Source organism: Oryctolagus cuniculus, chromosome 18, assembly GCF_051225735.1.
Source record: "Oryctolagus cuniculus isolate XC-2025 breed Fujian yellow rabbit chromosome 18, ASM5122573v1, whole genome shotgun sequence".
NCBI lineage: Eukaryota > Metazoa > Chordata > Mammalia > Lagomorpha > Leporidae > Oryctolagus > Oryctolagus cuniculus.
In genome coordinates this window covers 10,021,145-10,044,744 of record NC_142884.1, presented here as the reverse complement: position 1 = coordinate 10,044,744, position 23,600 = coordinate 10,021,145, and the positions used below count along the sequence as shown (strand labels likewise).

The 23,600-nt window shown below is 42.0% G+C and overlaps 2 protein-coding genes and 1 long non-coding RNA gene across 6 annotated transcripts; all 3 read right to left on the bottom strand.

Moving 5' to 3' along the window:
• Positions 1 to 314: 314 nt before the first annotated feature.
• On the bottom strand, positions 315 to 20,575 carry LOC103345573 (uncharacterized). 4 transcript variants are annotated; one of them, XR_016224647.1, is made up of 4 exons: positions 20,389 to 20,575; positions 16,557 to 16,700; positions 15,077 to 15,134; positions 315 to 587 (listed from the first exon to the last, which is right to left on the bottom strand). It is a non-coding gene; the product is annotated as an uncharacterized LOC103345573 (long non-coding RNA). The 4 variants fall into 4 exon arrangements; XR_007916069.3 differs by lacking the exon at positions 315 to 587 and adding an exon at positions 11,374 to 11,733; XR_016224646.1 differs by lacking the exon at positions 315 to 587 and adding an exon at positions 11,378 to 11,651.
• ORYCUNV1R1562 (vomeronasal 1 receptor oryCunV1R1562) lies at positions 1,398 to 2,345 on the bottom strand. The gene has a single exon (NM_001167249.1). It carries the CDS (start codon positions 2,343 to 2,345, stop codon positions 1,398 to 1,400), a length of 948 nt encoding a protein of 315 aa, NP_001160721.1.
• Positions 20,576 to 22,287: 1,712 nt separating the features above from the next.
• On the bottom strand, positions 22,288 to 23,139 carry ORYCUNV1R1644 (vomeronasal 1 receptor oryCunV1R1644). Its single transcript, NM_001167350.1, has one exon. The coding sequence runs from the start codon at positions 23,137 to 23,139 to the stop codon at positions 22,288 to 22,290; it is 852 nt and encodes a 283-aa protein (NP_001160822.1).
• Between the last annotated feature and the right edge of the window lie 461 nt (positions 23,140 to 23,600).

The following is a 23,600-nucleotide window of genomic DNA, read 5'->3' as shown; positions in this document are numbered from 1 at the left end:
GCGTGGGGGTCCACTGCGAAAATCCATAGAGCAGGAGAAATTGTAGAGAATTTGCTGAACTTCAACATTCAAAACTACTGAAGGAGAGGACAGCCGGTCACAAAACTAGAATTGGATTTGGTAATTCAAGGAAAAGACTTTCAAACTGCACTGATCAAGGGAATGAAACCATGACGAGGGCAGAGGAGGACGTGGAGCGCCGTCCAGGAGGCAGCCACATGTGCTCAGGACCAGAGAAATCCCAGAGTGGAAAGAGGCAATGGTGGAGGACAGACCACCAATAAGCGACGGACCAGTTCTTAGTTGAAGGTCTCAGAGGTGTATTTCCAAATGTCACCCTGACACAGCAGGATAAAGCACAGATTTTCTGAGCTCCTGTAATAAACCGAGTTTCTTCACAGGAAGAGCCTCTTTCTTGAGTTAGATAAGGGTTGGAACCACAGAAAACCAAAGAGAGAGGAACCGTGCGCTCCTGAAAGACAGGGATCCAACCCTCAGAATCTAATGGTGATGGGAGGTGAAATCCATCAGCCTTGGGGACAAAGACATGTGCTAGGATTCAAGCAGCAGAGCACGTGTTGATGTCCCTGAGGAACAGAACAGAACAACAAGTTAAGTGGGTTAGAGACTGTAAGATAGGGAAGATTAAATTGGAAAAAAATTATATTGATTAAAAAGATTTTGTGAAGTAAATACACTGAAAGTCTCTACAACCCAACCACTGGGAAAGCCTCAGTTCATACTGGTGGGTATTTAACTGCAGCACACAACTCCTGGACAGCACAAGGGACTGGATCCAGATAACAAAGTTAGGAGTATGAGAAGGGGAGGGGATCTTATGGAAGGATTTATGCACATGCTGGGGGACACCCCTGCATTTCATTGTCTTTTAAACGATGAACCTCAAAGATTTCCCATCCTCTTCATCAGCTCTCTTTTCTGAGTTATTTACACAGGAACATTATATTTCCTGCATCCCATTCTCTAAAAATTCCTGTGTTTTATCTCCTGAGGTCACTTGATGCACATCTAAGCTGTAGCCAAGTCCCTGAAAAATGAGACCTGGGTATTAAGATTTGTTGAATGAATAAGGAAGTTCTTACAAGCAGCACAGCTGAACAGAAATATGAGGCAAGCACCAAATACAAGTTTGCATTTTCTAGTAGGTGCATTAAAAGCAGAGGAAATTAGCTTTAGTTGTAGACAATACATTAATTTCACCCAAAGGATAACATAAACAGGTACTCAGTGGGAAATTTTATATATTGATTCAATTAAACATTTTGAAATGTGTTTTTGAAATGGACCAAATACTTCAAGTGAGACTAGTTCCATGGTCACCTGCCTTCGTTTCCTCATAAAATTTTATGGACTCCTCTGTGCTAAATGATGTCAGATCAACCAAGGAAAGCACTTGGAGAAAAAGGCATTCTCATCATGGAAAGGGAAGAAGTCCATTTGGGAATATTTTTGTTATTTTTCATCAACAAAAATGGGCAGAAAGTTGGGTAGCATGATGATAAAATTCCAGTAATGCCCACCAATCTTGAGTCTTTCTCAGGTCTATAAAATGCATAAAGGGTCACAAAGTTGTTGCAAAAATAAAAGAGCACAAAGCAGAATACCAGACAAATAATAGTGTGGGTGGCTTTGTTTTCTGGAGACATCTGTCTGGATAGGCTGGAGCTGTGGATGTGTTGGGCTCTCCTGCGGTGTCTGTAGAGGAGCCCCACCATGTAGAGGCTGGACATGATCATCAGTGCCACGAACAGGAGATCACGAATCACTATGACACTTATAAATGACCATGACTGGTGATCTCGAAGCTGTATAGATTGACAGTATGCATGAACAAATCCATGACCAACGACAGTGAAATTCCATTTGGCTCTTACAGTTTCAATGATGTGGATATAGATCAGCATGTTCATGACCCAGAAGAAAAGGAAAGAGGGAAGTATCCAGGCAGACAGCTTAGATTTCAGCCTTGCCCATTTAGAATGACTGGGGCTGATAGTGATGGCTTGAAATACACTCAGGAGAGAGGTGGTGCAGATGGAGAGACCCCGGGTGACTCTGTAGATGTAAAAAACAGTTTGACAGCCAGCGTTATCTAAGAAACGTTTAACTCCAAAGGATGACACGATGTCTGGTATTGACTGGAACACAATGGTTATAATATTGGCCATTGTCAGGTGCATGAAAATGCAATCTATGGGCTTCTTCAGCTGAGGCTGGATTAGGAAGGCATAAATATAGATCATGAAGAGAAATGAATTGGCCATGACACCGATAAAAATCTGAGTTATGAGAAAAAAGCTCAAAATTGTGTCATTTGGAAACATGTCAATGACATTTCAGTTAGGCAAGGTTGTCATCTACTGAAAAATAAATGGATTGTACTGTGACATGATGTTTTTAACAAGGAACCTTTGAGCAATGTGAAGACTGACAGTTCAGTGTTAGGAAGACAGAATAAATGGTCAAATTTTCTGTTTCAGTCTTGGCTGTGCCACTTCCAGAAATAGAATAGTGGGCAGTGCTTGAACCTCAGACTATGAAAGTAGGTGATACGAAGAATGCAGAACCAGGATGCTCACATCCTACATTCTAGTGTATAGCCCAAGAGGGCAGGCTGGCATCTGTGAATGACAAATTACATTAAAAGTGATATTTTTCTTCAGAGTATAGATTGCTTCTTCCCTCTAATGATATCTGTATATCCTAACCTTTCTAAAGCACACTACATGTCTGATACATGTACAGTACTATGAATATCTGAACTTCTTTCTTGCAATTTAGATTGCAGAACAATTCTTTCAAGACAGGGAATATTTAATCACTCTCGTATTATGTCACTCTAAATATATGGTTCATTTTTAAAATAAAGAAATATAGCATGGAGTTTTCAAGGGGGCTTTTTCTCCTCCCCTCATCCAACCAGCAGTGGTTGTTGGAGACATATTTGGTTTCACACTTGGCACAGAGCTCCTGCCACTTAGTGGGTAAAGGCCAAGACTGCTGTTAAATTTCTCACCATGCACTAAATTTCCCACGATGCACAGGACAGTCCACACCACAGAACTCTTGGGCCCCAAGAAGAAGTCACATGACAGTTGATGAGCCCAGAATAGCAAATTATCACTGAGTTTTGCTCCCTGAAGCACATGTAAACTAAAAATTTTGGCCCAAACATATTTTGAGCATTTTTAGAGGAATCAGAGTTGGTTCACAAATATAAGAACAGGAATGGTATCATGGTCACTATGGGTGACTTCTAAATTAATAACTTTAATATCTATAGTTGTTGATATTTGGAGTTGTTGCCTATATCATTCTCTGAGACTTACTATCTCAATTGTCTTTGTCGTGCACACATTACCATTCTTTTCTATATAGATTTTTAGTTATGATCTCACTTCTATATGGACTATAAAAGATCAAAGTTTGAGAAACAGAGGAAAAGTGATTCTCAGGAGTGATAAGGTAGGGGAGAGTGATGTTAGTGAAAGGTTACCAACTTACACTTAGCAAATGAATACTTTCTGGATAGCTGCTGCAACATGAGTCGAACAACTTGATAATAATGTACTATATTATTTATATTTGCTCACAACTTGGCTCTTACAATGCTCTCACCAACAAATAAGGTTTCTATGGAAGGTGAATGGTATGCTAATAAACTAAGTTGTAGTACACTTTTCAAATATATGTCAGATCATCCCAGTGTTTTAGCTATCAAATAGGCTTTCATCTATCAATTATACCACCACAAAGCTGAAGGCAGACTAAATCACAAAAGGCAGAGAACGCAAAAGTCAAAAATACCACATCCCAAGTATGTGCTGCCCAATGCATCCATATAAATACAAATGCACACATAGTCTAAAAATGATTGAATGGTGTACGATACATGGGGCCGATGTTGACCAGTAGACATAAGGTATGTCCACTAAATATCAGAAGCATGAGATTTCAAGACCATTACAACATCTGTAAAAGAAACAAGTCCAATAAAGAAGAAAGACAAAATCCAAATAAAGGAAGATGACAAAATACAAACTAAGCCACAGAAAGCAGGTGCATGTCAAATAACACTGAAAAACAAACATTTATGGAACAAAAAATCCAGATATAATGAAGTGCACATGGAAAAAATGAAGGTTGCAAATCTGTGGGAATCAACACTAAATGTGCAAACACATTAAAGGGTCAGAACACAGAGGGGAATCCACCATTTTAGTAAGACACGTAAGCAAAGGCTTCCACAACTTCAGAACCACCAAACCTAAGGTAAGTCAAACAATGAAGAAGTTGGGCAGCTCAGTTCATTCTCTGCACCTAATGCCTTGACCAACACATGCGTCTCTATCAAATGCCCAACCTCATTTTTACTAGAATGTGCACCACGTAATCAGTGCAGCATACGGCAAACACTGAAATGAATGAGAACAAAGTGCAAGAGTTTAACTTAACAGAACAATTTATCTTAGCAGAATTGTAATGAATTTTAAAAGGAAAGAATACTTTATATTATCATTGATTTTTCAGTAAGTTCCAAAAAAAATTTCTTAGTAAGAACAAAGTGAAAAAACCTTTGAGTATTGTGAAATGCATTATGGAAACATAGATTCAAAATGCAGTTATTCTGAAGAATAACAACATTACTAAACCTCTAGAGTTATGGCAGTACTTCCTAAAGAAAAGGCACCAATGATATCCAACTTAAAATGTTAAAAATCAAAACTGAGAACTTAAAAATATTTTAAATGATGATATTGTGACTATGCCAATAAATTTGGAGTGGAGACATATGGACAAATCCCCTAGAACCTGGTGTGCCAGCGCTGCGAGGTGGAGGATTAGGTTAGTGAGCCATGGCGCCGCCCAATAAAGTCTTAAAAGTATAGAGATGGGACCATCTACTCTGAAAGTCAAATGAAGAAAAACCTACTGAAATTCATTCTAAAGTGAATTCAGTACTCTCCAAAATGAGTCTAGCAACAGACCAAGAGAATTACCCACATAGCAAGGGAAAGGTGGGAATCATTTTACTGAACAAACTGAAGCTCAGAAACCATTAAGATTTCTGAGGGTCTGGTGCTGTGGTGTAGTGGGTAAAGTCACTGCCTGCAGTGCCGGCATCTCATATGGGCGCCAGTTCAAGTCCCGACTGCTCCATTTCTGATCCAGCTCTCTGCTATGACCTGGGAAAATGATAGAAGATGTCCCAAGTCCTTGGGCCTCTGCACTTTTGTGGGAGACCTGGAAGAAACTCTTGGCTTTTGGCTTCAGATTGACTCAGCTCCTACCATTTCAGCCCATCTGTGGAGTTAACCAGTGGATGAAAGAACTCTTCTCTCTCTTCTCTCTCTCCTCTCTCTCCCTCTCCCTCTCCCTCTCCCTCTCCCTCTCCCTCTCCCTCTCCCTCTCCCTCTCCCTCTCCCTCTCCCTCTCCCTCTCCCTCTCCTTCTCCTTCTCTCTCTGTGTAACTCTTTCAAATAAATAAATAAGTCTTTAAAAAAAAAGACTGCCAGCACTGCGGCTCAATAGGCTAGTCCTCCACCTAGCAGCACCGACACACTGGGTTCTAGTCCTGGTCGGGGCACCAGATTCTGTCCCAGTTGCCCCCCTTCCAGGCCAGCTCTCTGCTGTGGCCCCAGAGTGCAGTGGAGGATGGCCCAAGTGCTTGGGCCCTGCACCCCATGGGAGACCAGGAGAAGCACCTGGCTCCTGCCTTCAGATCAGTGCAGTGTGCTGGCCGCAGGGCGGCGGCCGCAGTGGCCATTGGAGGGTGAACCAATGGCAAAAGGAAGACCTTTCTCTCTCTCTCTCTCTCTCTCTCTCTCTCTCACTGTCCACTCTGCCTGTAAAAAAAAAAAAGATTTTTGAAGGTTCCAAGTAGCTTACACATCTTGAACTCTTTCTTTTTTTATTTTTTTTGAAAGGTTGAGTTATAGACAGTGAAAGAGAGAGACAGAGAGAAAGGTCTCCCTTCCATTGGTTCATTCCCCAGATGGCTGCTACAGCTGGTGCTGCACTGGCCCAAAGCCAGGAGCCAGGTGCTTCTTCCTGGTCTCCCATGCAAGTGCAGGGGCCCAAGCACTTGGGCCATCCTCCAGTGCCCTCCTGGACCACGGCAAAGAGCTGGACTGGAAGAGGAGCAACCGAGACTAGAACAGAGTGCCTATATGGAATGCCAGCACTGCAGGCCGAGGATTAGCCATGTGAGCCAAGGTGCTGGCCCCCTTGAACTCTTTCAACTTCTTTCCACTCTAAATCTTTTGCTATTATCAACATTACAAAGAAGCTGAATTTCAATTTCCTCTGAATTTGACAATTCACTTAAGCACTTGGTGAAGTGATAGTCATCTAACTTTAGCAGATGAGACATGTGTTTATACTACCTCAAAAGGATATTTTAATTTCTGTAAAAGACGTGTGCTTTCTGAATGCTTTGTCCTACATTATACCATGCAGTAGAAAAAAGAAAAAAAAAAGGGGAAAGGTAAAGTTAGCATTTTGAAGATAGGTGTAAGATTAACCACAGTTGTAGTACAAAGAAAAAAATAAATCTGCACTTCCACTTATACATGAAATACTCTGCTCTATTCAAATTGTTAAATTTACATAATAAAGCAAAAAGAAAGATTTCACTTCACATGATAAAAATCTAAAATGTAAGCACTATCATATAATGCTTAAATAATAAAAACTCTTGTTTTGAGTTTGGATATGAATAAAAATATCTGCTATTTCCACTTTTATTCATACATTTGCAAGGGTCTGCTTTTAAAAAGAGAATAATATTAATATCTTTGCAAAGAAACTAACAGTCTTTTATCATTGAGTGACAGTCTTAAGAAAGATATTCATAGAGACAATGACTAACTTACTTAAATGATTTGAGGAAGCTTCAAGGTTACTGAGAACAAAGTCAGTATAAGATATTTAGATTTCTAAAAATTAAAGATTGATACTCTTTACATAACATAGACATGAAAAATGTCACAGTTCATAAAGGAAAATACCTAATTAGAAATGATATCAATTGATCTAAATGTGACTAAAGCCTTTTTAAATTAAAATGTATATACATTAATTTGAAAGGTAATAACTAGAAATGGAATGATGCTGTAAAAGCAAAAGAAAATCACAAAAAAATAAGAAAGGAAATTAGAGAATGAAACTAGAGGAACATTCATTCCAATGCCATAAACATCCAGGTACGTACCGTAGAGCAGAAAGAACACTCAGCGGACAGATCAATGAGAGATCTGGAGAGGTTCAGATACCGAGAATAAAAAGAATGAAGAAGTGAAAAAAACAGAGGGATGACAAGAAAAGTAAGAACATACAGGTAAAGTTCACAGAAAATGCTGGAAGGATGAATCTGAAGACAACAAAAGGATGCGGTGTGAGCAGGCGTGGTGGGGAGCAGGCAGCAGGGAGAGGCCTCGCCGCCCTCCCACCCCCAGGCTAAGGGTAAAGGGTCCTTACTGGTGGTGTCCTGGAAAGGCTGGGCTGCCCAGCACTTACTGTGGATCATGCCCGGGTGGGCTGGATGTCTCCTCCCTGTACGCCGGTCATCTTGTCACCTGCTGACACCTCCATCACCTTGTTTATTGTCATCACTTTGATGCCCCGAGGAGAGTTCCAAATCACCCTCCCAGATGCACAATGAACCATGAGTGCAAACAGGCGTTTGGGGCTGAGTTTTCCCAAGCTGAACATCAGAAAGTAAACTTCAGGATGACGTCATCAGAAGTTCATCTCCACACAGCTGCTGGCAATCATGATCTCACTATTGGTTTCTGAATGTTCTTATTCAAGAATGATGCTTGACTTTATTTTCTCTCTCCAATTTGCGGTTATTTTTTAGAATTTGTTTTTCCCTCTATGAATCCTGTTAATGTCTTTTTGGGGAATTATTTTTATTATTTAAAAATTTATTTATTTATTTATTTGAAAGGCAGAATGAGAGATTATTTTTCATCTGCTGGTTCATTGCCCATTGCCAAAATGACTGAGGCTGGGCCAGGCTGGAGCCAGGAATTCCATCCTCATGGAATTGCTTGGGCCCAAGTGCTTGGGCCATCCTCTGCTATTTTCTCAGGAAAGTTACGAAGAAGTTGCTTTGAACCTGAGGCAGCTGACACTCAGGGTGATGCTGGCTTAAAACCAGGAGATTAACCTTCTGCACACAATACTGTCCCCTGCTGTACTTGTTCTAGTACCATTGTTTTCTTACAGGGTTCTATTTCAATCTTCACATGTAAAGGACAATAGCGTTGACAAATGTCACTCTCCCTCACTTCCTCCCTCACACCAGAGACACCCATGCAGAAGTATTGCTCAGCCTCCCCCAGATTCCTCACAAAACAGCTGGCAAATAAGACATAGGGAGCAGCTTGTGAAACAGATAAGGAGATCCTGAAAAAAAAAAAAAAAACCCTGAATTCTTACTGCTAGCAAGTCTCCTTCCCCACTGGCAGCAAGTTCTCTCTTTTTTTAACTTTTTACTTATTTACTTGAGAGGTAGAGTTACAGACAGTGAAAGGGAGAGACAGAGAGAAAGGTCTTCCATACAGAAGTTCACCCCACAAATGGCTGCAACAGGAAGAGTTTTGTTGATCTAAAGCCAGGAGCCAGGAGTTTCTTCCATGTCTTCCACACAAGTGCAAGGGCCCAAGCACTTGGGCCTTCTTCCACTGCTGTTCCAGGCCATAGCAGAGAGCTGGATTGGAAGAGGAGCAGTCAGGATGAGAACTGGGCCCCATAAGGGATGCAAGTGCAGAGCCACAGGCAGAGGACAAACTGTTCCACAGTGCTGGCCCCAAGTTCCCTCTTCAGCCAGATAAAAACCCAGCCCTACACATGCCCTGTGCACAGTCTCTTCACAAGAACAGACTGTCCCCCACTCTTTGCTTCAGTAAAAGCACCTGTCTTTCTCGAGCTCGGGCTCCATCTCCTTATTCTGTCTCATGTCTGGGGGCTACGAAAGGCCAGAACCCCAAGATATTCCAAACCTGACATTTGTTTACATAATGGATTTCAGAAGAAGGAATTTTAGTTTACTTTCTCTAAGTGCATATGTAAAAATACTATTTTCAGGATGAATGTATTAAGATGTGAGAAATGAGTAATTTTTCTATTCAGTGATTTATTTGGGGGCTGGTGCTGTGGCATGGAAGGTAAAGTTGCCACCTGTGGCACCAGCATCCCATATGGGTACTGGTTCCAATCCCTACTGTTCTACTTTCCATCCAGCTCCCTGCTGATGTGCCCAGAAAAGCAGCAGAAGATGGCCCAAGTGCTTGGGCTCCTGCACCCATGTGGGAGAACTTGGAAGAAGCTCCAGTCTCTTGGCTTCAGCCTGGCACAGCCCCGGCCATTGTGGCTATTTGGGAAGTGATCCAGCAAATGGAAGACCTCTGTCTCTGTAATTCTTTCTAATAAATAGTTTTAAAAATATTTATTTCTAGTCCATATCTCATTATACCTGTACTCAGATCACAGGTGTCTAAATGAATTAAACTCTTCAATTTGTGGACACTCAGTGTTCACTGCACAGTTGCTTTTACCAAGTGCCTCATGTGTGCTGGAGAAACACGAGGATTTTGAGTTCTGTGGGAATTACTGTTCTATGTTTTTAAGTGTCTTGTTCACATTTCTGACATCACTGTGTTGTTTTGGGTTGTTTTTCTGTTCATGAGTAAAAAAGGCTGATGATTCCCACTGTGGTGTGGGATTTTTTCACTTTTATCATTGTATCATTTTATACCACTTATTAAAATTTTATTAATTTCCATAAACAAAGATAATACCTGTATTAAAATCGTATCTGATATGTGGCAGCTAATTGAGAATCGAAATGTAGAGGAATGAAATGGTCACTTTGGAATACAACTGTCGCTTTTACCACAGGTTTATACACCTGTGAAACTGTGGTGTTCTTTTTTTTAACTTTTATTTATTTGAAAGTGTTACAGACAGGGAGAGACAGAGGCAGAAAGAGGAACAGTGGTCTTCTGTCTGCTGGCTCACTCCCAAATGTACACAAAGGCCAGTGCTGGGCCAGGCAGAAGCAAAGAGCCAGGAATTTTAACTGGGTCCTTTAAGTGGGTGCAGTGCCCCCAAGAACTTGGGCCATATTCTGCTGTTTCTCCCAGACACATTAGCAGAGAAATGGATCTGAAGTGCATTAGCTGAGACTCAAACTGGCAGCCACATGAGATGTGGCACTGCAGGCCATGGCCTACCCCACTACATGAAAATGCTAGCCTAAGTCTTCCCGCTTTTTGCATTCCCATATTCATCTAGTCATGGTGATTTATTTTGATTCACAATGTGTGGTATATGACACCCAGTTGCCATGGAAGGGTTGAAGCAATGCTCCTACTTGGTAAATACAAATTACTAATGTACCTAATGCAAAATTGACATGGGTGGGTGTTTGGCCTGGCAGTGAAGATACCACTTGGGATACAGACATCCTGTAACCAAGTATCTAAGTCCAAATCCCAGCTCTGGGACTCATTCTGATGCACACACTTGGAGGGAACAGCTGATGACTCAAATAAATGGGTTTCTGCCACCCATACAGAAGACCTGGCTTGAGTTCCTGGTTCCCAGCTTCACCCAGGCCCGGTAACTGGGTGCTGTAGGCATTTGGGGGACAGAACCTTCAGGTAGGAATATTTGTATGTTTCTCTTTGTGTCTCTCTGACCCTCCCCCAAAAAATAAAATTAGAACTTATAAAATATACAGTGAGAAAAACAGAAGAGTTGAACAAAAATCTAAGAAGCAATCAACACAATTATTTAAAATATCTCCAAAAATAATGATGTTTTTTGTATGACTTCTAGAACACATAGAGACAGAATCACTTGAATACTGCAAAAACCCTTCCAAAAACCAGAAACACAGGAAATATTTAGTGAACCACGATGAAGAACTTGAAAAGTTTTGTTTGAAGGCCATCAAAGACATCACTAGAAAGAAGACTTGTGGCCAGTGCCACAGCTCACTAGGCTAATCCTCCACCTGCGGTGTCAGCACCCCGGGTTCTAGTCCTGGTTGGGGCACCAGATTCTGTCCCGGTTGCCCCTCTTCCAGTCCAGCTCTCTGTTGTGGCCCAGGAGTGCAGTGGAGGATGGCCCAGGTCCTTGGACCCTGCACCCGCATTGGAGACCAGGAGGAAGCACCTAACTCCTGGCTTCGGATCGGCACAGAGCACTGGCTGCAACACGCCAGCTATAGGGGCCACTAGGCGGTGAACCAATGGAAAAAGGAAGACCTTTCTCTCTATCTCTCTTTCACTGTCTAACTCTGCCTCTAAAAAAAAAAAAAAAAAAAAAAAAGACTTGTGTAAGGCAAGTAATCATGATCCTAGTTGCAAAAATCCAGACAAGGGGCAGGAAAGAAACCTCCTGTAGGGGGCATTTTACTAGGATTTTACCATCTGTTTTGGAAGCACAATGCATTCTGAACCTACTTGAGCTGAATTCAGATTCTGTCGCTTTGGAGGTGATTAGACGAATGGCACCAGACACAATCAGGGAACCAGTGTTCATGGGTTTCAGGGTTGCGGGGGAAGAAGTCCCCAGATTTCCACTGCATGCGACCTGGTTCACTCATCACCTGTCAGCTGAGGAAGATGAGGCAGAAACCACTGAAAAACAACTCTGTCATCTGGCATCAACTCTACTACAGTGCTGGCTTCTAATCATCTAAAAGAGAAAAGAAATCCTACATGTAACAAATACCATCAATACAGAGTACTCGTCTTCCATTCTACCATTTGTGCCTTCAAGTTTCTTTGTAATTTAAGAATATATTAGTTGGAATTACTTGAAACTGTGTTGCCTAATATGATCAACAATGTTAAATACTCTTAATTTTTAAAAAAGTATCCTATACGGGCTGGCACTCTGGCATAGCTGGTAAAAGCCACTGCCAGCAGTGCTGGCATCCCATATGGGCGCCAGTTTGAGACCTGGCTGCTCCACTTCTGATCCAGCTTCTGCTATGGCCTGTGAAAGCAATAGAAGATGGCCCACCTCCTTGCGCCCTGCACCCACATGAGAGACCGGCGCTTGCGGCTGCATTTTCCCCAGCTGAGCAAATGTCAGAAAGCAAACTTCAGGCCGACACATGTCATCAGAAGTTCGTCTCCACGCAGCTGGTGGCATCACCCCAGCCCGTGACTTGATCAAGCCCTGGTGTTGAGTCCAGAAAATATGCTCACTCCTCCCCCAACCTGTCCTCGCAACTCCTCACCACAACCACTACAGTCATTGCTCGGTGCTGGGCACCCATGGATTGCTGTGGACTCCACCTGTCTGTTAAAATGTGTGTGACTCCATGTAAGAATTCCTTCCTCCCAGAACCTTCTGACCTCCCACCTAACACAGGATGCAGACTACAGGCAGTGAGAAAATGAAATATATACATGCAAAGCAGCTTGGTTAATAGAACTCTGTTGGTAACTGTGAACACCTCCACCTGATCCTTTTTCTTTAAAATTTTATATAAAACTTTTATTTAATAAATTTCATAAGTACAACTTTTGATTATAGCGGTTCTTCCCCCCATACAAATGCTCCCACCACAAACCATCCCACCTCCTACTCTCCCTCCCATCCCATTCTTCACTAAGATTAATTTTTAATATTCTTTATAGACAGAAGATCAACTCTATACTAAGTAAAGAATATAACAGTTTGCACCCACACAGACACACAAAGTATAAAGTACTGTCTGAAGACGAGTTTTACTGTTAATTTTCATAGTATAACACATTAAGGACAGAGGTTCTACGTGGGGAACAAGTGTACAGTGACTCCTGTTGTTAATTTAACAATTGACATTCTCACTTATGACATCAGTGATCACCAGAACACTTGTCATGAGCTGTCAAGGCTATGGAAGCCTCTTAAGTCCACAAACTCTGACATTATTTAAACAAGGCCATAATCAAAGTGGAAGTTCTCCCCTCCCTTCAGAGAAAGGTAGCTTCTTCTTTGATGGCCCCTTCTTTCCACCAAGATCTCACTCACAGAGATCTTTCATGTAGGTCACTTTTTGCCACAGTGTCTTGGCTTTCCATGCCTGAAATACTCTCATGGGCTTTTTAGCCAGACGCAAATATCTTAAGGGCTGATTCTGAGACTAGAATGCTATTTAGGGCATTTGTTATTCTATGAGTCTGCTGTGTGGCCCATTTCCCACGTTGGATCATTCTCTCCTTTTTAATCCTATCCATTATGTGATCCATTGACACTCCTATTTTATGATCAGCTATGAATTTAAACCCATCACTTTAACTACTAAGATGGCATTGGTACCTGCCAACTTAATGGGATTTGGAGTCCCATGGCAAGTTTTTAGCTTTACCCTTAGGGGTAAGTCCAAGGGAACATGTGCCAAACTGCAAATCTCCTCTCTCTATTATTCTGATTCTTATTCCTAACAGGGATCAATTTTCAATTGGATTTAAACACCTAAGAATAATTCTGTGTTAAGAGTTCAACCAATGGTATTACCACCTGCTCTTAAAATAAACATGTCCCTCTTTCTCCCAAGCTACTCATTCTGACGTATTAGTTTTGGCTGATTTCCTATACATTTACTCAATTTCTAGCCCACAGCCCTCCACAGAGGCTGCACCTGTGCTCAGAAGGGAACATCTTTTTTTAAAAAATTTTTGCAAATGGAAATAATTACAATAGGAACTGTCATGGTGCAGGCAGCAGACCTACTTACTGGGGGGTGATGGGGAGGCCATTGGGTTTCTGGATGCTGCTGGTGCTGTTTCTTGTTCTGGGTGTTGCTTGTATGGGAAAACATAGAATTGCATAATTTGCTGAGTATCTGTTGAACTTCACAAAAGGTTGGGGGAAAATACACAGCACATTGGTAGGAAAGGACAACTAACACTGCAACCTGAATTGAACCTGGAGGATGAAGCAATAATATGTTTTCAACCTGTACTGATTAAGGAGAAGAGTGCGATGGGCAGAGGGAAGGCAGAGGGCCATCCAGGAGGCATCCACCTCTGCTTGTTCCAGAGGGACAGAAAGGAACCAGTGGAGGACAGACCATTTCCCCGGGGGGGGGGGGGTCACAACCCTTATAAGGCAGTAATGAAAATCCACCTGCTCCAACTCAGCCAATTTCTCTCATCTCTCTGAAAGTTCCTCTCAGGGTAAAGCACCAATGTTAGAGGCTCATGGAGAACACTGAGTGTTGTCCCAGGAAATGCATCTGAACTGCAAAATGCTGGAAGATAGTGGAAAAGAAACTATGGAAGGAAGAGGACCAATGCCCAGGAACCCTGGGGTAGGCAAGGTGGACTCCAGCAGGCACTAGACAGTGTAACTGCCACTGGTGTCACTCCAGCAGCAGTGACAGAGAGGCATGCACGGGTTCCAACTGCACATCACTCACTTGGAACACTCAGGATGTTACGTCATTGACAAGAGAAATGGAAGAAACCAACCCATTATTGTTTTAAAGATTTATTTATTTATTTGTTTATTTGAGAGACAGAGTTACAAACATAAAGAGACAGAGACAAATATTTATTTATTTATTTATTTGAAAGACAGAGTTACAGACACAAAGAGAGACAGAGAGAAATCTTGCATCTGCTGGTTCACTCCACAAATGGCCCAAATGGCCAGAGCTAGCCCAATCTGAAGCCAGGAGCTTTTTCAGGTCTCCCTCATGGGTAATAGGGCCCTAGCACTTGGACCCACTTCTGCTTTTCAGATGCAATAGCAGGGAGCTGGATCAGAAGTGGAGCAACTGGGACTCACACTGTCACCCAAATTGGATGCCAGCGCCATAAGCATAGGCTTAACCTTCTATCCACAGCGCCAATACATAACTGTATTGAACTATCACACTGTATTCTATAAATACGTGCAATTAGTGTATGTCAATGATAAATAAAAAGGGATGATTTGTTAAAAATTGATCCTACCATTTATGACAACATAAATGAACCAAGAAGACATTAAGCTATGAGAAATTAGCCAGCAGAGAAAGACAAATATTGTATGGCCTCACCTGTATGTGGAATCAGAAAATGTAAACAGAAGCAGAGGAGGAAGGTGGTTCCCAGGAGCTGAGGGGTAGATAAGGAAATGGGGCGATGTTAGTGAAAGGATACAATCTTTCAGTCACAAGATGAAGAATGTTTGGGAATATAATGTAAAGCACAGTGATGACTGCTAACAGCACTGTAGTGCACTCTTGGATTCGCTAACAAACTAGGTGCTAAATGTTTTCACCACAAAAAATGTGATGGATGTGTTAATCAGCTTGATTGTGATATTCATTTCATAATGCCTAAGGATACCAAGTCATCACATTGTACACGTTAAATATATATGTTTTCACTTTATTTACACTTCAATAAAGCTGAATGAAAAAGCACACTATGCCAGGCGTACGTTTTCTAACAGACTTGTATGTTAAATACAAAACATGCATACGTCAAAAGGAAGAGGATGGGAAAGATGTATCAAGCAAATGGCAACAGAAAGAGAGCCTGAGTAACCACATAAAGACCAGGAAACCAGGCTTCCAGCCCCACATGCATCCAAAAAACAACATAAAAAAATGCAAAACCGTTTTCATAGAAGATGCCCACTCTGTAAACTACCGAGAGAGAGAGCAGGTGCCCCTTCAGTCAGATCAGACAAGTCAAACTTAGGGAGGACAATAACTGAGTATATAAAAGGCCATGTTGGCATATTTAAGCTTTAAATGAGTACATACAAATAAACATAGAATCATTATCTATAATGCTAAACACATATAAAATAACAGGAAGATGCAGGAACTCAAACATTACAGTGAGAGATTCTAACCAAGATGTTTTAGTAATTATCAAAACCAGCCCAGCAGACAAAATGTCAGTCCAGGGGCAAAAAATTTAAGCAAGTCAATTCACATCCTCCATCTAACTGCTAAGAACAGAACACAAAGAGCCTCTGTGTTTTACCCGTCTTTCCTTCTCAGACACAGCATGAACCACGGGGCAAACGCAGCCATACAGCAAGCAGGGACATGAGTATCAGTGAAGTTCCAGGGTCTAATTCAACAGGACAATTATCTTATGCAATCATAATGAGTCATCAGTAAAAGAGTAAGCAAACAGAAAAAGACTGATTTCTCACGTTCAAAACCAAAGTACTTTGTGGTAACCACTTACTGGAAACAATCCCATCAGGAAAAATGCACGATGGAATGGCCAACTTAAGAAAGGAAAAATGGAGCTGATACAGGTAAGCACAGAATCAGAGCAAACAGCCCCCCAGTGGAAAGTCAGAACAAGGTCAGGAGTCAGTTCCTCACAGAGAATAGCAACGTGACCAACCTTCAGTGGGGCAGGACCACTGGCCCAGTAGGAAGACCTAAATGATATCAGAATTCACGTGTTCAAGAAAGGGCAAATATGTTTTAAGGATTAGTTTTGATTACTTACGCCAGTCCTTTTGGAAATATAGCAGGTACGTGTAAATCCTTAGAAGACCTGACTTACCATAAAGGATACTGCAGCAGTAGAAAGCCATTAAGGTGCATTGCTCCCTGAAGTGAAATTGAAGATCATTCCATAAATGCAAAGAATGCTTCAGTGGTGAAGGGCGCAAACATACCAGACACCAAAAACACCTACACACAGGACCTAAGGATACAAACAGGAGCACATTCTATTAACCACATGATGAACACAGCATAACCTTGGAGGCAAACAGAACACAGACAGCATGAAAACAATATCTCAGCAGTATTCCAAGAACAAAATGGAAACAGTCTACTCAAAACAAGTGCAAAATGATACCAGACTGTGTAAAAAGACTCAAGAGAACTACCCCAAACCTGCAAGCTAAGTCAAACATTAAAAACTTCATCTGGGGGCCGGGACTGTAGTGTAGTGGTAAAGCTGCCGCCTGCAGTGCCGGCATCCCATATGGGCACCCATTGAGACCCAGCTGCTCCACTTCCAATCCAGCTCTCTGCTATGGCCTGGGAAAGCAGTGGAAGATGGCCCAAGTCCCTGGGCCCCTGCACCTGTGAAGAGACCCAGAAAACCTCCTGGCTCCTGGTTTCAGATGGGCACTGCTACAGTTATTGCAGCCAATTAGGGAGTGAACCAGTGGATGAAGACCTCTCCCTTTCTCTTTTTTTCCCTTCCTCCTTCCCTCTCCTTCTCTCTGTGTGTAACTCTTTCAAAAAAACACACATACACACAGAGAGAGACAAACAGAAAGAGATTTTTCACTTGTTGGTTCACTTCCCAAACACCCATAACAGCCAGGGGTGGGCAGGTTGAAGCCAAAAGCTTGGAACTGAATCCAGGTCTCCATGTGGGTGGCAGATGATCCAAGTACTTGTGCCATAAATTTCAGATCTCTGTCTCCAAAACAAGGAATTTTCTAATTGAAATGCAGTGATCAAGTCAGAAAATTAATATTGACTTAAAGCTGTAATCTAATCAATAGAGTGTATTAAGATTGTGTCAATGTCCAAAAAAAGTCTGTTACAGAAAAACGGTTCAGTTTAAAATTATCATACCCTTTAATTTTCTTTAATCTGGGCCAGTAGCTGAAGGTATATTTTATGTAGTTGTTGAAGAGTCCAAGCCAATTATTTTGTAGAATAACATGAATTTGGGTTTGACTGATGTTTTTATGGTTAGATTTAGGTTATATCCTTTTGGCAAGGCTACACCAGAAATTATGCCAAATTCTCATTGTATTACATTAGAAGGCATGTGCAATCAGTCCAGATGTTCCCCATCTTCCTGGTAGTTGGTCTTTTCTTATGAGGAAGAACTTTCCCTCTTAAAGTATTTGCTTATTCAACTGTTTTTCACAGCAGTGTAGACTCTTGGAATTTTACTTTAGTTAGGATTTAATCCTATATATTCATTATTTTTGTTTGTTTTTTTAAAAAATCATTTTTAACTTACAGGAAATGAATTTTATTATTTTATGTGTGGATATATGAATTTTAACAGTTATGAATTATGTAATCACCACAGTGAAAACACATTGTAGCTTCCCCTCAAATTCCTTCTTGCTGCCTTTTTGTTTTCAAATGCCTTTACTATCCATAGTCCTGTCAACTTTTGATCTGTCCTCTGACCTTATATAAATATATGAATGAAACTACTACAGTTTGTAGACTTTTGAATCTAGTTTCTTTTACTTGGCATAGTTCACTTGAAATTCATCCACTGCTATATGAAAGTACTTCCAAAAATTCATGGAAAATGGAATTAAATAAACTTGCTTTGGTACAAAAAAAACAAATCTTCAAAAAAAACTTCATCTGTATAGTGCACCACACAATTAGATTAAAACTGAAAGGATATATGAACACCACAGGAGATGTACAAAACTGTGATAAAATTCAATATATATTAATGACAAAAATCTCTACATATGTAGCAATGGATGGGATTCACCTTACTATGATGAAAATCTCTACAAGGTCAGCAGCATTATATCCGTGGTTACATATCAAAAGTTCATCCTTAAAGACTGGATATGACTAAAAATTTCTGCTATCTTCAATTTTATTCCTCATGGTTTTGGAGGGGCTTTATTATAAAGAAAGAAAGAAAGAACAATTTAAAATAATTGAGAAGAAATTAATGCCAGTGATCTCTTCTCCTCTCTTTTCTGCTTCTCAAATTAATAAAAATTTAAATTGAAAGTATGTTATCACAAAAAATTAGAAGAAAAAGAAAAGAAGGGGGAAGAAGGGAGAGGAGAGAGAGAGAAAAGTATTCTTATATCTTTGGAATCATATCTATGAAACTCATAAAATATGTTCTCTGTATATTAATAAATGAATAAATACAATGTAAACTTAAAATAAAAAATTAAAAATGAAACCTGGGACAAATTATTTCAAATGCAATGAAATATCAATTAAGGCATTCACAATAAAGAAGAAAGCCAAAAGGAAAGTCCAGAATACAGGTGATCTGACACTATGTATGGAATTGAACAGAACTTCCAAATACTTGTTACTTGGAAACCCAAAAGGTCAGAGTGCAATGAACAATGCATGACACTGACGTAAACTAAAACTCCAATGACTGAAGACACAGATTTGCAGAACTTATGCAGAATAAAAAGAATGACAGAATGAAGAAAGTAAAAGCAAAACAGAGGGACAGAATCAAGTGATGTCAACAATCACCATAGAAAAAAGGTTAGGATGCATCTGAAGAAAACAAAAGGGAGTCCATGTAAGCTGTGTGGTGGGGAGCAAGCAGGTAGGAGAGGCCTCGATGCCACACTCCTATCCCCCAGGAAGAGGGTGCAGGCTCCTTACTGGAGGCTATCAGTTTCCCCCACACAGGGAGCATCCTGGACAGGCTGGGTCTGCATGGCACTGACCGCATATCAGGCACAAGCCAGTGGAACATCTCCTCCTGGTGGACACCAGTCACCTTGTCACCTGCTGCCTCCATGACCTTGTTTATCGTCCTCATTGATGCACCCGGGAGAGTCCCAAAGCGCCCTCCCAGGTGCAAAATGAATCCTGGGCAGTGCAAAGTCAGCATCAGAGGCTGCCTTTTCCCCAGCTGAGCAGCGTCAGAAAGTAAACTTCAGGATGACATCATCAGAAGTTCGTCTCCACGCAGCTGGTGGGAATCGTGATCTCACTATAGGTTTCTTAATTATATTTTTCAAGGCTTGATGTTTGACTTTACTTTCCATTTCCAATGTGTGGTTCATTGTCTATGAATTTCTATTTCTCTCTTCAATCCTATTAATGGCTTTTTGGGGAGTTACTCTGCTATTCATTTTTAAACAGTTATGTATTCATTTGAAATGTGGAATGAAGGCGAGAGATCTTTCATCTGCTGGTGCATTCCCCAAATGCGCGCGTGTGTGTGTGTGTGTGTGTGTGTGTGTCACAGACTGAGTTCTGCCCTGAAATGCAAGCGCTGAAGGCCCAGGGCCACATGTGACTGTATTTGGAGATGAGGTCTTGACAGAAGGAAAGTGACGGCCGCTGTGAGGGGGGCTCTGGACCCGTCAGAGTTCTGTTCCTCAAGAGGAGGAGACCGGAGCTCCACACTCCCTGGGAGGGCACAGCGACAAGATGGCCGCCACAGACAGGGGGAGAGCGCTCCCACGGCCCGGCCACGCTGGCGCCCTCATCCCAGACGCCAGCCCCACGAGCCTGAGAAAATCAATGTCTGCTCTCTCAGCCTCCAAGTCCACCAGATTCTGTCAAAATGGCAGCCTGGGGAGAACCCGTGCATGTGCAGGGCACGCATGCAGGAAATTTCAGTGAGGTTACCCTCACCCAGGGATTTCCTACGAAGATTAGCTCTGTGTTGGAAATACCTGTGATTGTTCATGGTTTTTACCAAGCGCAGAGGTGGTCTCAGCAAAGCCCTAGACAAAAAGGCCTTCCACACTGCCTCGCCTGGGCACCAGCAGCGACAACATACGGGTCCATCATTGACGTCACTGCTCTGCGTCCTCTGGGTGGAGCCTCCTGAGAGGCTCAGGGGCGGGAGCATCAGCTGACCCGGAAGTGGTGATTTCACCTCTGAGTCTCCAGCAGCCTGAGCAGGACAGTCCTCAGCGCTCTCAGCAGACACTGGTGACACGGGACGAAGCCTCAGCAACTGCATGATTTCCTCTGCGAATGTAGGGGCCACTCAGTAGCGACGCCTGGTACCTATGGACGTGAGCGGGAGACCTGACAGGCACGGTGGTGGGGTCGTTGGTCCAGAGTAGACACCACGGGGCACAGCCAGGGAGGGGTGAGGGGTGAGGGCAGCTGTGCCAGTCTGGATCTGGGTGCTGGGGCCTGGGTGTGGCCACAGTGAACATTCATAGAGCAAGAGAAACTGCCACGTACTGTGCTGCTTTTTTTTTTTTTTTGACAGGCAGAGTGGACAGTGAGAGAGAGAGAGAGACAGAGAGAAAGGTCTTCCTTTGCCGTTGGTTCACCCTCCAATGGCCGCCGCGGCTGGCGCGCTGCAACCAGCACACCGCGCCGATCGGATGGCAGGAGCCAGGTACTAATCCTGGTCTCCCATGGGGTGCAGGGCCCAAGGACTTGGGCCATCCTCCACTGCACTCCCTGGCCACAGCAGAGAGCTGGCCTGGAAGAGGGGCAACCGGGACAGAATCCGGTGCCCCAACCAGGACTAGAACCCGGTGTGCCAGCGCCGCAAGGTGGAGGATTAGCCTAGTGAGCTGCGGCGCCGGCCACTGTGCTGCTTTAAAAAGGGAGTTCTTGAAAGATTGGAATCCAAGTCTTGGAGTCTTTGGACAGGCGAGGTGGAATTCCTTAGTCTTGCAAACAAAGATACAGGCAAAGGTTCAAGCTACAGTCACCAGGGTGCTGTCCCTGGGGAATGGAACTGACCACTGAGTAAGTAGGACAGAGAATTTGAGATGTGAGTGATGATACTGAGAAAAAACTGGTGTTGGTTGAAAGGTTTTGCAAAGTAAATATACTGCAAAGCAGTGCACCATGGAGCTATGAGAAAGAATCAGGCCCCTGCTGATGAGTATTTAAATATAGAGACACTTCTCACTGACATCCCAATCGATTGGATCCAAATAATAAATACATCAGAATAAGAAGGGGAGGGCATCATTATGGATGGATTTACACAGATGCTGGGAGATGCCCCTGCATTGTATTCTATATTCACGATTGAATCTCCCACAGCTTCCCATCCTCTTAATCACCTCTGTTTTCACAGCACTTTTCACAGACACAACTATTTTCCCTGCATCACAGCAATTCTTTCGTGTTCTCTTTACTTGATTTTACCTCAGGGTCACTGGGGCACATCCAGCCTCTAGGTGAGTCCCTGAAATATACAAGGGAGGTGTTATTTATTGAATAAATAAATAAGGAAAGACTTTATGAATGACACAGTTTAGCAGAAAGAAAAGGTAAGCCCAAATATGATTTTGTATTTTCTAGTAACTCAAAAGGACAAATTTCAAAAGGACAAAATCAACCAGATAAAATTAGTTTAATATACACAACACATTCATTTCACCCAAAATGTTACTGAACTGTGCAATCTATGTGAAGATTAATACATCTTGATTCACATTAACATTCCAACACATGAATGTTTTAAAATGGACCGCATAGTTCCACTCAAACTAGCCCCATTTCCAGTGCCCCATGGTCCTCTGTCTTCTTTTCCTCATATAAAACTTGATGGAGACTCCTCTGCAGAACTTGATGTCAGATCAGCCACTGAAAGCTCATGGATGAAAGGTCATTCTCATATTTGAAAGGAAAGAAGTCAGTTTGAGAATAATTTTGTTATGTTTCATCAGAAAAAAGGGGCAAAATGTCGGGTAGCATGATGCTAAAATTCCACCAATACCCTCCAACCTTGTGTTTTTCTTAGATGTATAAAATCCATAAAAGGTCAAACAGTTGTTTGACAAATAAAAGAACACAAAGCAAAATACCATCAAAAGGATTGTGTGGGTGGCTTTGTTTTCTGGAGATGTCTTGGAAGAGAGACTGGAGGTGTGAATGTGCTGGGCCCTCCTGTGGTGTCTGTAGAGGATCCACACCATGTAGAGGCTGGACCAGATCATCAGTGCCAGGAACACTGCATCGTGAATCACCAAAATACTTACAAATGACCTTGATTCATGGGCACTGGGCTTCCTGGATTGACAATATGCATTAACATATCCCTGACCAACCACAGTGAAATTCAATTTGGCTCTTATAGTTCCAATGACGTGGATATAGATCAGCATGTTGATGATCCAGAAGAAAAGGAAAGAGGGGAAAATCCAGGTAGACAGCTTAGATTTCAGTCTTGCCCATTTAGAATGACTGGGACTGATGGTGATGGCTTGAACTGCACTCAGAAGAGAGGTGGTGCAGATGGAAATACCGCGGGTGACTCTGTATGTGTACAGAAAAGTTTGACAGCCAGCATTATCTAAGAAACGTTTGACTCCAAAGGATGACATGATGTCTGGTATTGACTGGAACACGATGGTTACAATATTGACCACTGTCAGGTGCATGAAAATGGAATCTATGGGCTTCTTCAGATGAGGCTCGATTAGGAGAGTGTAAATATAGATCATGAAGAGAAATGAGTTTGCCAAGACACCAATAAAAATCTGACATATTAGAAAGCAGCTATAAATTGTGTCACTTGGTGACATAATCTCAATGATGTTTAGATGTTTTGATTAGGATAATTTGACATCTTCTGGAAAATACATCATGAATCACTATGATACTTATAAATGACCTTGATTCATGGTTTCCAATATTCCTGGGTTGACAATATGCATTAACATATCCCTGATGGACCACAGTGAAATTCTATTTGGCTCTTAGACTTTCAATGACATGGATATAGATCAGCATGTTGATGACCAAAAAAAAGAGTAAAGAGGGGAAAATCCACTTGGAAAGTTTATATTTCAGCCATGCCCATTTAGAATGACTGGGACTGACAGTGATGGCCTGAAATACACTTAGGAGAAAGGTAGTACATATGGAAAGACCTCAAATCACTCTGGATACATACAGACATGTT

Excerpts from the sequence above, each read along its gene's own strand:
- ORYCUNV1R1644 (NM_001167350.1), bottom strand. The coding sequence starts at position 23,139 with ATGATCTATATTTACACTCTCCTAATCGAGCCTCATCTGAAGAAGCCC.
- ORYCUNV1R1562 (NM_001167249.1), bottom strand. The coding sequence starts at position 2,345 with ATGTTTCCAAATGACACAATTTTGAGCTTTTTTCTCATAACTCAGATT.